We start from the raw sequence: 13280 nt of genomic DNA on the forward strand, positions 1-13280 counted from the left end.
AGACTGTGTTAGCAAGGACGGATCATAAGAAGATGGTTCATCTCTTTGTGGTCATTTTGCATCTTTTAACTGAGCTCTGTGATTTTCAGTAGACATATTAAAACTGGCGTCATTCAGCGAGGGGCCCACTGACCTGCTGGTCCAGACGTAGGCCTGTTCAGTAATCCATCCATGTGTAGTTCAGTGCCTACACTTTTTGCTCAGTATGGATTTAAAAACCACTTAAATTAAAGCTCAAAGTCAGAACTTCAGGACCTCACAGTCATTGAATCATATCAGAGGTAGTAGAGTGCTGAGCCAACTCAACAAAAGATGATTCACTGTTTAGAGATGGAATTATGTAAACTGCATCTTATTTGAGATCTGGCAGGTCTTTGTATGTGTACAGTGAAGTAATACTGCTTTATGTGTGCAGATGTAGAGGAAAACTGTGGTTATAGATGAACACAATTATCTAATAAATCTGTTTATTTCCAAAGCCAATGACAAAAGAATGAACTTCAGCGGACAGAAAGTTGTTTTAGATCAGATTTGATATAATCATCTGATTCCATACTTTTTGTCGCCCTTTAGCATACGCTCACATTGGCTCTTGATAAATACACACACGTGAAACTCACATCCCACAGTGGTGATTGTCATTGCTAATTGGCATTTAGTCTAATATGAGCCACCTTTGTAGCAGTGTTTATGGTTGTGATTAAGTGTGATTTACTAATTGTGATTTATGGCGCCCTAAGCCTCCATTTATATTGAAGTTTAGTGCACTTTACCTCAGCTGGAATCAACTGGAATAATACCTCATCTTGCCACTTTTATAAAGCAGTAGACTCAGAGCTTAGTGCTCTGCTTTCCCACCTCAAATGCACGATGACCTTGAATCTTATTAGGATCCAAAAACCCTCTGTCTGCCTGCAGCCTGAAGCCCTGTGAGGTGCTTTAGGGACATCAACACTGCAGATTCAAAGGCTTATAGGCCAGAGATGTCAAGAAAAGATGTGACTGCATGGTATATTCTTCAGTACAAAGCACTGATGGACCGCAGGACACCTGTTGACAGCTGTTCTGTTAATGATGCAACGATTAGTTTCTCATAAATGGATATAAATGCATATACAGAAGAGTGGATGAACAGTGTCTGTTTAAGCAATAAAGGTCAACATTTCAATCTAGAAATGTTGTTTTTTGGTCATGTGGTAGCTGGAGGCTTTTCTTGCATCTGAATTACTTCTGTGTGAATTCAACTCCTACAGTTGCATAATTTTTGCTGAATGAAAAAAATAAATCTCCACATTATTCTAACGTGGCCATGTTGGTCTATTATTCCCAGATGGTTACCCACACTACTAGCCTTGAAGTCACTTCATTTCAAATATGTTCCATTTAGTTCTGTTTAGTAATAGATAGAATAAATTGTATAGTTAACTGAAATAACTGCATTTGTGTTAATGCTGTATTTTATCTACACGTAATGTAGATGTAGATGTAATGTGGACACTGACGGGCGTTTTCAGTTATAATTTAGGCTGGCAATTATATGAGGTCATCTGACTCTAAGGAGGATTTACAGGTTTGTTTTGTCCTGCCCAAAGTGGTGCAACAGGAAATTCAATTAGATGTCTGTAAAGCATACACACCTTCAAACAGTCCTGAGAGGAAAGCTGTGTCTGAAATCACTCTGTCAATGACTCGTTATATAACTGACACTATAGTGAGAATGAAAATGAGTTTAAATTGAAAATTCACACTCACTGTATGAATATTCATATTTCTTTTTTCATTGGTAACTGACAGCTTTAGAGTCACACAGCGGTAATTTCTGCACCTGTAAGCAACACATTACAAAGTGAGACTGTTAGCAGCAGAGCTAGTTGTTTTGGTCATTTGTGGGAAATTTAGAGGACACAATGTGGAGCATAAATTTCACAAATGGGACACTAAAAAAACACAGCACAAACAGCGGGTTCAGCCACAGCTGCAGGTCTAATCATCTCAAATAATTAAAATCACCTATGTGGGTTCACCAGGACCATTAAAGAGGCAAGATGTGCCGAATTATTGGTCTTTACAGTGTGTGGCTTCCCCCTCCTCTTTCAATTTGAGTCTAACAATGAATTTTAATTTTACCCTGAGTGAGTAAAATGGCTGCTGTCAGGTAGGAAACATGTTAAACAAATAATTTAATTATAAAGTTCTAACGTTTGTTATAGACATATACATGTAAAAACATCTTTACTGTCTCCCACACAAAGAGAGACACCTTATGTGATAACTCACATTACTGTACTTGACAAAACCTGCATATAAACTATATAATTATTAATATATTTTAGTTTATATTAGATACTGCAATGCCCAGACCTGCAAAACAGCTGAAACACAGCATGAGGGAACACAAACCAGTGAGCTTGCTGGAAAAAAAAATCCTTCATTCAGCAAAAATCCAAAAGCACATATTTTCCTTATGTTACGTATAAAAAACACTTTAGCTTCTTTAGTGCAACAGCAGAGAAATAAGTAAACTGGGAGTAAAAATTACAGATTTAGGGGAAAGAAAAAGCAACAAATATGTTTAAGTGGCAAGAAAATGTGGAAACGTCAGCAGCAGCAGTTTTCAGTCTGAAATAAAGCTTCATCAAACACCTGACGGTTCACTGCCATCAGTTACTGTCAACAGAACAAGCAGGGGACACACACACACACACACACACACACACACACACACACAGTATTTAACTATTCCAGGTATTAAGAGTACACACACATTTGCACTCACACACAGGTGTATTGGCAGGCTATGAGCAGCGAGTAATTTCCAGGGCCAACAGGATTATCAGTGTATGTTCTGGAAGATGGCAGGGAATCAGCCTTCAAGTTAACGAAACAGTTAGTGTAATTGGTCTTCATCTGTCATCTCAAACAGAGCTGTGGACTGTTTGAGTCCGAGAGAGAACGAAAGAAGGAGAGAGAGAGGGAGATTACTGACAGGACAGTGATGAAAATTGGTCGGAGGATAATGAGTCTCGTTGTCTTTTCATCCTCTCATCCGCTGTCTCTCTCTTTCTCCCTCTCTCTCATTATTCAGAGTGACTGGTCGGAGAGAAGCTTCACAGTCTGCTGCTTATTAAAAAACCCAGAGCGCCTTTAGATGAGTTCATCAGGCTCTCATCCCTCTTTTCCTCCCATCCCTCCATCCTCCTGCCTGCTCTGCATCCTCTCATCCCCACCATTTTTTCCTCCCCCTCTCTCAGTTTGAACTCCTACATCCTTCCTCTCTCAGTCTCTCTATCCCTCCCTCTTCCATCTGTTTATTTTTTCCACCATCCTGTAGAGTAAAACAGCGAGGAAGAGATGAGAGGAGGAGGAGGAAGGAGAAGAAACAGAGGCCCAGACAGGGAGGGAATCAAAAAGCTCTGGAGAGGAAAGACAATCCCCTTTGTGACAGATGACGCGGTTATAAAAAAGGGTGCTTTCTCCCACTTTCCTGTTGATATTCTTTGTAGTTTGTTTTCCCCCTACATCCCCTCTCCTTACTCTATCCCGACACTGCACCTCCCTCCTCCCTGCGCATCTCCACCACCGTGGCAGATTGTTTGGAATCAATAAAGATGGTTGTTGGCAGATGAAAGTCGTGGGGCGGGACGGTGGCTCGCTAAATACTCATTTCGCTTCACACAAATCACCGCCTGTATCCCGCCGGCACGTGGCGGCTACATCCTGCAACAAACAATTAAAAACTCATACAGATGCACTGTAGGGAGAAGCATGATGGCGCTCGCATAAATACACATATGGAGTGTTGTGACAGGCAGACAGGCAGCAAGGGTAGATGGGATTTGGACAGCACGCAGACAAAAAGGAAATAAAAGGAACAAAGAGAAGAGGGGAGTTCACTGGTGACTGTTGTTAAAGAGGAACAGGTGCTAGGATTGTCCAAAAACAAAAAACCCAAAAAACCAAAGTGAAGCTCTGAAAGCAAAAACTGTAAAATTATATTGTTGGCAGGAAAAGTATTTGGTAGCAACAGCACAATGTCATTACACTTAATTACAAGTAGAGGTTCTGCATTCGAGACATTACTTCATCTTGAAAGTATGTTCATCTGCTAGCGGATGGTGTCTCTACTACAACAATAGAGATGCTTAAAAGCTTCTAAAGCCGAGGGATAATTGATAATTATCTAAAGGTTAATCACTTCAAATGAACCTGAACGAATTGTCACATTATCTTCACACTCACTAGATGCATTTGTATTTTTAAAAAATCAAGAATATAGCAGCTTTACATAATGTTACACAAGTATTCATATCAAAATGTACTTAAATATCAAGGATTAAACAACATTGCTGAATGAGTGATACGTTGTTAATGTATATAATACTGTATTAGTATAAGTGAATTAGTGTTAATCAAATAGTGACTGAGACTAAATTAATGATTCAAAGCAAATTTCTAAGCAGATATAAATATAAAAACTATATAAATATAAAGTCTATACTCAAATGTGTATCCTCAAGAAAACTACAGTACAACTAGCTCGTAACTGTAGTTTTACTTTATTTTCCACCACTATTAACAGATAAAGTCACTCTTCCTCTCACTGAAGTCTCTTCTTCTGTGAGAAACGAGGAAGGAAATATTCATGTGAAGTGTTCCCCAGTGACAAACAGCTCACTGACTCGCATCATATCCGGAGAAATAATCAATTCATGCAAGTCGGAATCTGTCTGATTTGTTTTAATAAGTTGTTGTCATTGTCACACACACACACACTGAAATCCCAATATGTAAATAGCACATAAGATGCATAACTCATGGGGCTGTAGGGTGCATCACTAATCACTAACAATAAAGGTCAACCTAGAGTGCAGCTAAGGGTACACACACAGTCCTTCATCATAACGCTGGTCTTAACCTCAACCTCAACTATTAGTGGGGAAAAAAGAAGATCAGAGCAGAAGATCCAGTGCGCACGTCAAAAAAGCAATCATCCATTTAGGAGCTATCTTCCTGTTGAAGGTGGGCTCGATCCGTGTCGACAAAGAGGAGAAATGTGGATGCTGAGTGTAATGATGTGTATCCACAGCAACCAAATCTCCGCTCAGAGTTTACTCTTGAGAGCAGCCTCAGTGGGAGCTGAGAGAGAGAAAACATTTGTAAAACAAGAGAAGAGAACACTTTACCTCGGTCGTGCAGTGGTTAATAGCGTTTTGGCCCGTGGAGAGTCTGGTTGCTTCAGAGGGATCTGTTAGTGAGGATTAGTTACTGTCTGTCCAACATGGCTAAAGACACACTCAAAACATGCAAACACGCGCACACACACACATCTAACAGACAGCCGGTGTGGGGTGTGCCAGGTGTTGGAGACACATAAGGTTTATAGTGGAGACTTGGAGGCCTGCCTGCAGCAGCTCTGTCACACACACAGACAGTTCCGGTCCATCTACCAGCCAAGCACCGCTACTGCTCGCTCACTGCTGCTACCAAATCTGCTGCACATCCATTAGAGGAGAAAGACACCAACAGCTAGCACACACTTTTTTTTTTTAAAGAGACACACCTGCATCTCTGGAAAATCACCTCTTTAATCATCTGACCCAGTGTGAAGATGTGAAAGTGCTGATTTCATGCTTCAAGTGAAGAGTTGATGCTGAAATATTGAGTGGAAACTAAGATTCATCACAGAAGTAGCAAACAAACCCTGATACTTTAAAGCTGGAGGTTCAATCTGTACGGACAACACTGATATATTCTGACTTAATGAACAAGTTATGGCAAACTATATACACGCTGACAGAAAAATGTTAGGAGACCTCAGCAAATACAAGTCTAATATTCACTTTCCTTTTAGTTTTTTTTTGTCTCAAACTACTGAATAAATATGGGGCGTTTAGGTTCATAATGCTTCACAGTGTTTAGCAATTAGTGTCTTTGTCTTCTATTTAATGCAGGAAAGTTAGCATAACAAACACAAAGAGCTACAAGGTGAAATATGCTAAAATGTCCTACAGACCAGGGGATCCTTCTCTGTGTGTTTCCTTTCACATGACACATTTGACTCATTTGAACTATTGTTATAGCAATATGAAACTAATTATACTATATATTACTGATAATTTCCACCACTGCAGATTTTCAGAATATAAATCGACTTTTTTTCTGTAATTAATTTTTGTTAAGGTTTATTTAAACATTTGGAGAAACCACTTAAGGAGATCACATGTAGGGACTGACGGACATTTTCTCCAACCAAAAACATGCTTTTTCATAGAGGCCAAACAGAAATCACCTGCTGCCCGGTCATACTTGACTCAATTATTAATGCCCAGTCTTACTTTTTTCTAATTCTGTGAAGTACAAAGAGCAGAGATTTATTACTATTAGTACTGAGCTCTCAGCCCTGACTACACTTGTTCCCACAGAAAACATAAATCTCGAAAAACAGGTTGCACATATATAGTTTTATCTATGAAACAAGGTTGAATAACTTCCTAAAAGCGCTGGGCACTGCAGTTTTTAGCAAACATTAGTCAAACGGGACTAAATAGCGTACTTATTGAGGACTATTTTTGTCATAAGATAAATACACATTTTGAGTGTTTCCAGCAGCACGATCATGAACTGTATGTGGGATTGAATCAAACTAAACTAGGATGTGTTCATAGCAACGTTTTTCACGATAATAAAATACAGAATATCACTAGCTTTAACCTTGAAGCTCATACAAAGTGCACATTATACTGCATGTTAGTGTGAAGTGGATACTTCTACTAAGTCATTGTTACATTAAAATCCACAAAACTGTCCTTGGTAAACTCCCTACATAGTATATTTAGGTTTTTGGATAAAGAAACAGCACAAGGGCATCACAGATTGAGATCCCATTATTTTTAGCAATTGATCTTCCTTGAGGCTCACATTAAAATGAGAGAGAAATCCTTTCTAGTATCGGCCACTACTGTCTGCATAAAGATAAAGAAAAACTAAGACTCTTAACCCAGTGTCTGAGTTTAAAGCTTATGTGAGAGATACGGCTGCAAAGTTGATTGGATTTTTCTCTTGTTTTTAATAGGCTGCTCCTCTTTTCTCTCGTACTCCTCTTTAACTCCTCGTCTGTCAGGACATGTATGTAAAACGCTTTCAATCCTCAGTTAATGGCATGCTTTTATCTTGTCTTTTATATTTAACTGTGCTTATATTTTATGTATAGACTCTGTTTGGACACAGGTGTGAAATTAAACGTCACGCGTACTGTATATATATTGCCCTGAACTGTTCAACTGCATGCATATTAATGATATACTGAGTGCTACATTCAAAGCCCAGAGGCATTTCTCCTTTGCTTTGACTTTCCTGCCACTGAGACCATGAAATTTCTCATTTAATTTGAAATTAAACACAACACTCCCTGCTTTCTGTTGTTCATGCTGCCACAATTTGTTGTCAGTAGATTGTGAAGTTTTGTCTGCTTGTTATGATTATTTGGTGTTTAATTCTCGTTATTCCTGTTTATTTATCTGTTCTGTATCTATCACCCAACTCTTAAAATATATAAAAAAATGAATGAAGTCTGATTATTGTAATTTCTTTGTAAGACATAAAAGCGCCGTAAGAGGTTGTACAGGCGCTAATTCGGTAGAGCGCTTTGTACTGAGGATATGAGCCTTTGAGTGACCCACTTCCATCTGAGAAATTTAGATTTCGCAAAATAAGATGCAGGACTGTGCACAAAAGCTGTGAAGGTGAACATTTGTAGGATTTCCTTTCATCAATTTTCTGATTGTTTTGTTGGTCTTGAATTTGTTGCTGTAGCAGCAGCTTCGTACCAAGTCGTATGTAAAAATAACTTCTAAAAGCAGAAAGCACGAGGTGGTTGAGACCCCTCTCTCAAAAGCGTTTGGAGGCACGAGGTTAGTTTAATTTACAGCAGCGGTAAAGCAAGACATTAGAGGTTAAGACTCCAGTTGTAATACCAATGCGTAATTTGAATAATTGAGTGGATGACTGATCATGCTAAGAAGCCCAGACTGCTTGGCATTATAACACAATCAATCACGAGTGTAATCAAAACAAATGGGTGAAGTCATCATGTCACAGCTCGAGCCAACAAAAAAAATTTACGTATTTGCTAAACTTCATTTAATTGTACAGATCAATCTGCAATGATGCAACTCTGTTTCCCTTTTAGTCTATTTGAAAAGCAGGACGGAAATGCAGAATAAATGGGAAACCTTGGGGGTTTAAAACAAGGTTATTTCCCCCATTCAAACGAGATACTTTCCACATACAGAGGAAAGAGCTTTTAATATTTTTCTCCTCTGCAACAGTTTGTAATCGAGTCAGGTTGAGGCCAGCAGTGCCTATTACATTCAGGAGTGAATAAAATTTAATTTCACTTAACTGAGGTTTAGACGCAGGCGATTTATTCCAAACATATGACAAGAGGTGGTTGGAGGAAATGTCAGGGTTTCCCTCTATGAGCACACAATTAAAATTTCACACACGGGTTAGGACTGCTCGACTACAGACTAAATGCAGTTATTTCTGTTGATGGAGCAAACTACACACATTGATGCACAGTGTGCTGGTTACCTGAATAAAAAGCTGCTGTCATTGGTCAGGCTAAAGCAGTGGGCACAGAAGTGAAGGCAATAAACAGATGATTGGCTTAGAAACATCTGAAATGATGACTTCCTAACACTGAACTTGGTCTTAACTCTTTCGTAGCTCGCTGCTTCCAACAAGGTTAAAACATTATTAAATGAATAGTTCAACTTTTGCTTTTGTTCTGAGAGTAGGATGCTGAACAGCTACAGGCTGCTGGTTTTTTCACTTTTCATTTCAAGTATTTCCTATGTAAAAAAACATGACGTACTGTAATACTAGTATGCATACATACATACTTTTTATTTGTAACATCACTAATCTTGGTTTTCCTAGGTTACATATACTACTGGATATATCAGAGCCGGTCTTAAACCAGTCCAGAGGGTGGTGGAAATGCACCTTATGTGTTTTAGAAACAGATTTCAGAGTTACACATCCAAGACTGAGATACAGACTTTGCATTTACTTTTGGCTTTTTTTATATCAGCAAGCTATGCTGTGCAAGTATAAATTAAATGTATAGAATTATATTATAAATAAGACAATCAGGTTTGATGTAATTGAGCTGAAGCTGTGCTCACTAACTGTATCTGAATTATTTGTACATGCAGCTGGAGACGCTGCTCAGTAGCACCGTTCTGCCTTAATAATAGTTACAGCAACTCCTCATACAAAATATTTTTTTCCACATTTGTGAGTTAAACAAATGAGATTCAATGTGTTAATTAGTAATTTTAAAAGGTGCTGGATTGAAATATTTGTGAAATTTGCTTCTAGCCTTTATGTTAATCTAGTCTAGCAGCGTCCTGACTCCAGCTCCATAATTATTTTAGAAACATGTGAATGATAACTGAACTTCTTAAACTCTCAGAAAGAAGGAAATAAGAATATTAGCCAAAATGTTTTTTTTAAACTGTCTGAACTATAGTTGATAACAAATATGTTTTAAGTAATTGTTTCCTTCAACCTGGTTATTGTATTTACACCAGTGTAGGATTTATTCTTACATCTCACAAAGGCCTGTTTCAATAAATACATCAGGAAACGAAAGTAAGAACTTTCTCATTTTAGTGCCGCAATAAATCTAAAAGAAATAAAAATGTTTTTCTCTGTTCAACTCTCACAATAACTTACATGAAATATATGTAACCCCATATCGCTATTTGCATTCAACAGTATAGTAACTCACTAGAATAAATGTCCGACATGACAATCATAATCAATCAACAAAATGTGGGTTCTGATCAACTAAACTGAGTGAAAAAAGAAATAAAATTAATTAATGTGTCAAATAAGATGTCAGCTGCAGAAAAGGTCATGCAAATAAACTGAATATACGTCACGTGTACTCTATGTCAGTAAAGAACGTGTGAATGTACTGCATAGTGCAAATAGCAAACGGTGGATGATGTGTAATATTTACCACACTACTGTGTCTACGTCTATTCGTGTGTGTAGCTAAATCAAGCTGAGCTGTCATCACTGTATATGGGCGAATGTGTGTCTGTCTATAGTGTGATAGTGTGTGTGTGAGAGAGAGAGAGAGAAAAAGAGAGAGGGAGAGAGAACTCACCAGCAGGGAAGTAAAGCGGGAGGTTCTGCTCATACTCCTTTTTATCCTTCGGTAAGAACACACAGAAGATGACTCTGTCCAGCTGAGACACACACACACACACACACACACACACACACACACACACACACACACACACACACACACACACACACACACACACACACACAGTGACCTTTATTACAAGCATATGCAATAACTGTGAATTCATCAATAGCAGTGGGCGAACAATGTGACAGTGTGTGACAATGTGCGGTGGCGATATCAGGAGAATGCAGCTAATCAATCCATTACTTCCCTATTAGCTCCCTATTATGATCCTGCCACAGCACTGTGCTCATTATACTCTATGCTGGGGACAGTGTATGGAGCGAGAGAGTGTGTGTGTGTGTGTGTGTGTGTGTGAGAGAGAGAGAGAGACAATTAAAGGAGGTTAGAGAGAAGAAGGGTTTGTGTGTAGGTCTATAAGTGCTTGTACTGTACTAGTGTCTGTGTTGATCAATGTGCACACAGTGGAAGTAGAGTAACTTGCGTGTATTTTTGTGCATGCCCCTGAGTGTTTCGCTGTGTGTTTGGCACTAGACCCTCAGTTTCTCTCATTACTGCGTGAGAAACAAACACTAGATGACTCTATATAGACTCATGGCACCAAATTCTGTGCACCAAAGAGCACACAGAGCCATAAACATAATAGCTTTCAAATAATATTAAGACACTCGTGGAGTGAGTGCAGTTATTTTATGACAATAAACAATCTTTATGCTCCTTGCTCTTGTGTTCAGTGGATCCTGGCTCTGCAGTCTATAATAGGTTTCTGTATATCTGGACAACCAGGACAGTACACAGCCCTATACAGTATATATATATATATATATGTATATGCAGCCTGATTATTAAACTTAGTGTATAAGTGTGCTTGCAGCTTCTTACTTCTCAGACGACTCAAATATTATATACTGTATTCCCACGCTAATGTCACTACAAAGGTTGTGGTTTCTCTGTTATGGGTGACACAGTGCAATTTAGAGGCAGACTGTTTCTATCCCTTTCTGGCTCGTGTGGGAGTTTAAGTCTCAGTGCTTTCAGCAGGCTGCTAGCCCACAGCCCATGTTTTTCAGTCTCAGCTTGTTGCACAATTACCAGCATTTGAAAGGAGTCTAAAAAGGAAGACATAGAAATGTGCAGTAAGTAACTACATCCCTTGGGCTAAGGTTCGAAATCTCTGACCTCCACATTGAGTTGCCTCCATTTTGCAACTGAAATTCAAATTAAAGCAAACGTTTGCGTGAAGAGATGCAAAATGGCCTCTAGAAAATGGAAGCAGTTGGAAGCTCATTTTAATACTATTTCAACAGAGACCCTTGAGAGGCTAAAGCTAACATTAACATCAAGTGAATGTATTGGATCCTCTCAAATCTACCCCATTTCACATCTTCTAGGATGCATGAATCTGGAAAACTCCATGATACTCACAGGTTTGCATACAGAAAGTCCCAAAGTGAACTTTAATGATTAAACGTGTTTTTTATAGTACTGACTAATATGTTTTTGAATAATATAATTTTATATTACTGAATAATATGATAATATGAAATCAATAATATGATTTTATGACCACTGTAAGCCTGTGGTTCAAAAAGATCACTGACCTTGGAAACAGGAGTTGAGAAAACTGTGTGGTGTTATTGCTGAAACTTTCTAGTTGACTATGAATCCAATTTGTAAATCATAACAGCTATAAAACTTATGAACTGCTGTGGATATTGCTCTCTTGCAGAATTTTCTAACCAATTTGTTGGTGTTTTACAAATAAATGATTCATGCTTTTATTATTGAACTTGATCCAGAGTGTTGGCACATGGCCCCGGATCTTGAGACCATTTTGTATTATAGTCTGTCTGCAATTTTCTATTTCATCTCCTACAGAACTCCAAGCGCAACAAAACCACCCCTGTAAAAACATAAAGTGGAGGCAGCTCAATCACAGAACAAACCAATTTTCTCTGGTGAACATTCTTATTTCACATGTATGCAAATAAACTCCATCTAATGTGTTTACAATAAACGGTTTCCCCCCCTTAAAAAACACACAGTGGAACCATTTCTGAGCAGAATGTAAATAAATGTCTCATTGATTTGTCTTGCAGGTCTTATTTCCAGCCGTTTAAGACTTGTTGACTGTTGTCCTCTGTGAGCTTAATATTCATTTGTTGAGCTTGCAGCGGCTGACGGCATCAGTCGACTGGTATTGCTACAGAGACTCTCGAGACACCAGCGCTAACAATAACATCGTCAACACCCTCTCTGGGAGGCACGGCGGTTGCAGAGGCGGAGAGGGAGATTGAAAAGAGGAGTGGGAGGAGACCTTAGAGGTGAAAGAGGAAGATGGGAGGTGGGTTTAGGGCATGTAAACGACTGATTGGAAAGTTTCCTATTTGTTCCTATCTCCCTCCCACCCTCTCTCTCCTGCGTCCCTCCCCTCCAGTCATCTATTCCATCACTTTGTCTTTTCTCAGCTCGCCGTTTCTCCGGAGAAAAAGTGTGTGTGCATGTATTTGTGTTAGTCGGGTTTAGTCCCGCAAGGAGCCAATTAAAACACAGACTTGGCCATGAGCACGAGAGCCACAACTTGGGAGTGTGTGTGTCTGTGTGTCACTGTGTGTGTGTGTGCGCATGTGTTTTCTCAATACACCCTTCTCCTCGCTCTCTCCAAAAAACAAAAACAACAGCTGTGAAAGGAATAATGCCTGGAGGAAATGGTAGGGAAAAATTGCCAATCACGCAGACACAAACACACACATACGCACCTTGTCATGATGCGCATCCAGATATTCCCTCACAGTTGCTAACGCCTCGTGCACAGCCTGCTCAGGTGGATATCCTACACAAACACACACACATCAAAAATATACAGACAGTTTGCAAGAACAGGTGCAGTGACAGGTCTGTGTGTTTTATTCTCAGACAGGTATCTGTTCTTCTTTCCACTATTCTAACACTGCGTCTTCTGTGTTTTCTCACTTCCTCTCATCCCAACGAGAAGCAGACATAACACACTTGTTGGTTACGAGGAGACAGATGGAGAAAGACTACAGCGCTT

General features: G+C 39.1%; 1 protein-coding gene across 3 annotated transcripts in view; it reads right to left on the reverse strand.

The window, feature by feature from the left end:
- Window positions 1–4722: 4722 nt before the first annotated feature.
- Window positions 4723–13280, reverse strand: part of macrod1 (mono-ADP ribosylhydrolase 1) — a 105418-nt gene continuing 96860 nt past the window's right edge. Inside the window, exons 8-11 of one of the 3 annotated variants that reach the window (XM_026358071.1) lie at window positions 12988–13061; window positions 10181–10262; window positions 8593–8622; window positions 4723–5136 (exon numbers count right to left, since the gene is read on the reverse strand). In XM_026358071.1, coding sequence (XP_026213856.1) covers window positions 8618–8622; window positions 10181–10262; window positions 12988–13061 — 161 coding nt within the window. In that variant the 3' untranslated portion in view covers window positions 4723–5136; window positions 8593–8617. The other 2 variants (XM_026358070.1, XM_026358069.1) reach the window with 2 other exon arrangements.

Source organism: Anabas testudineus, chromosome 10 (assembly GCF_900324465.2).
Source record: "Anabas testudineus chromosome 10, fAnaTes1.2, whole genome shotgun sequence".
In the NCBI taxonomy this organism is placed as follows: domain Eukaryota; kingdom Metazoa; phylum Chordata; class Actinopteri; order Anabantiformes; family Anabantidae; genus Anabas; species Anabas testudineus.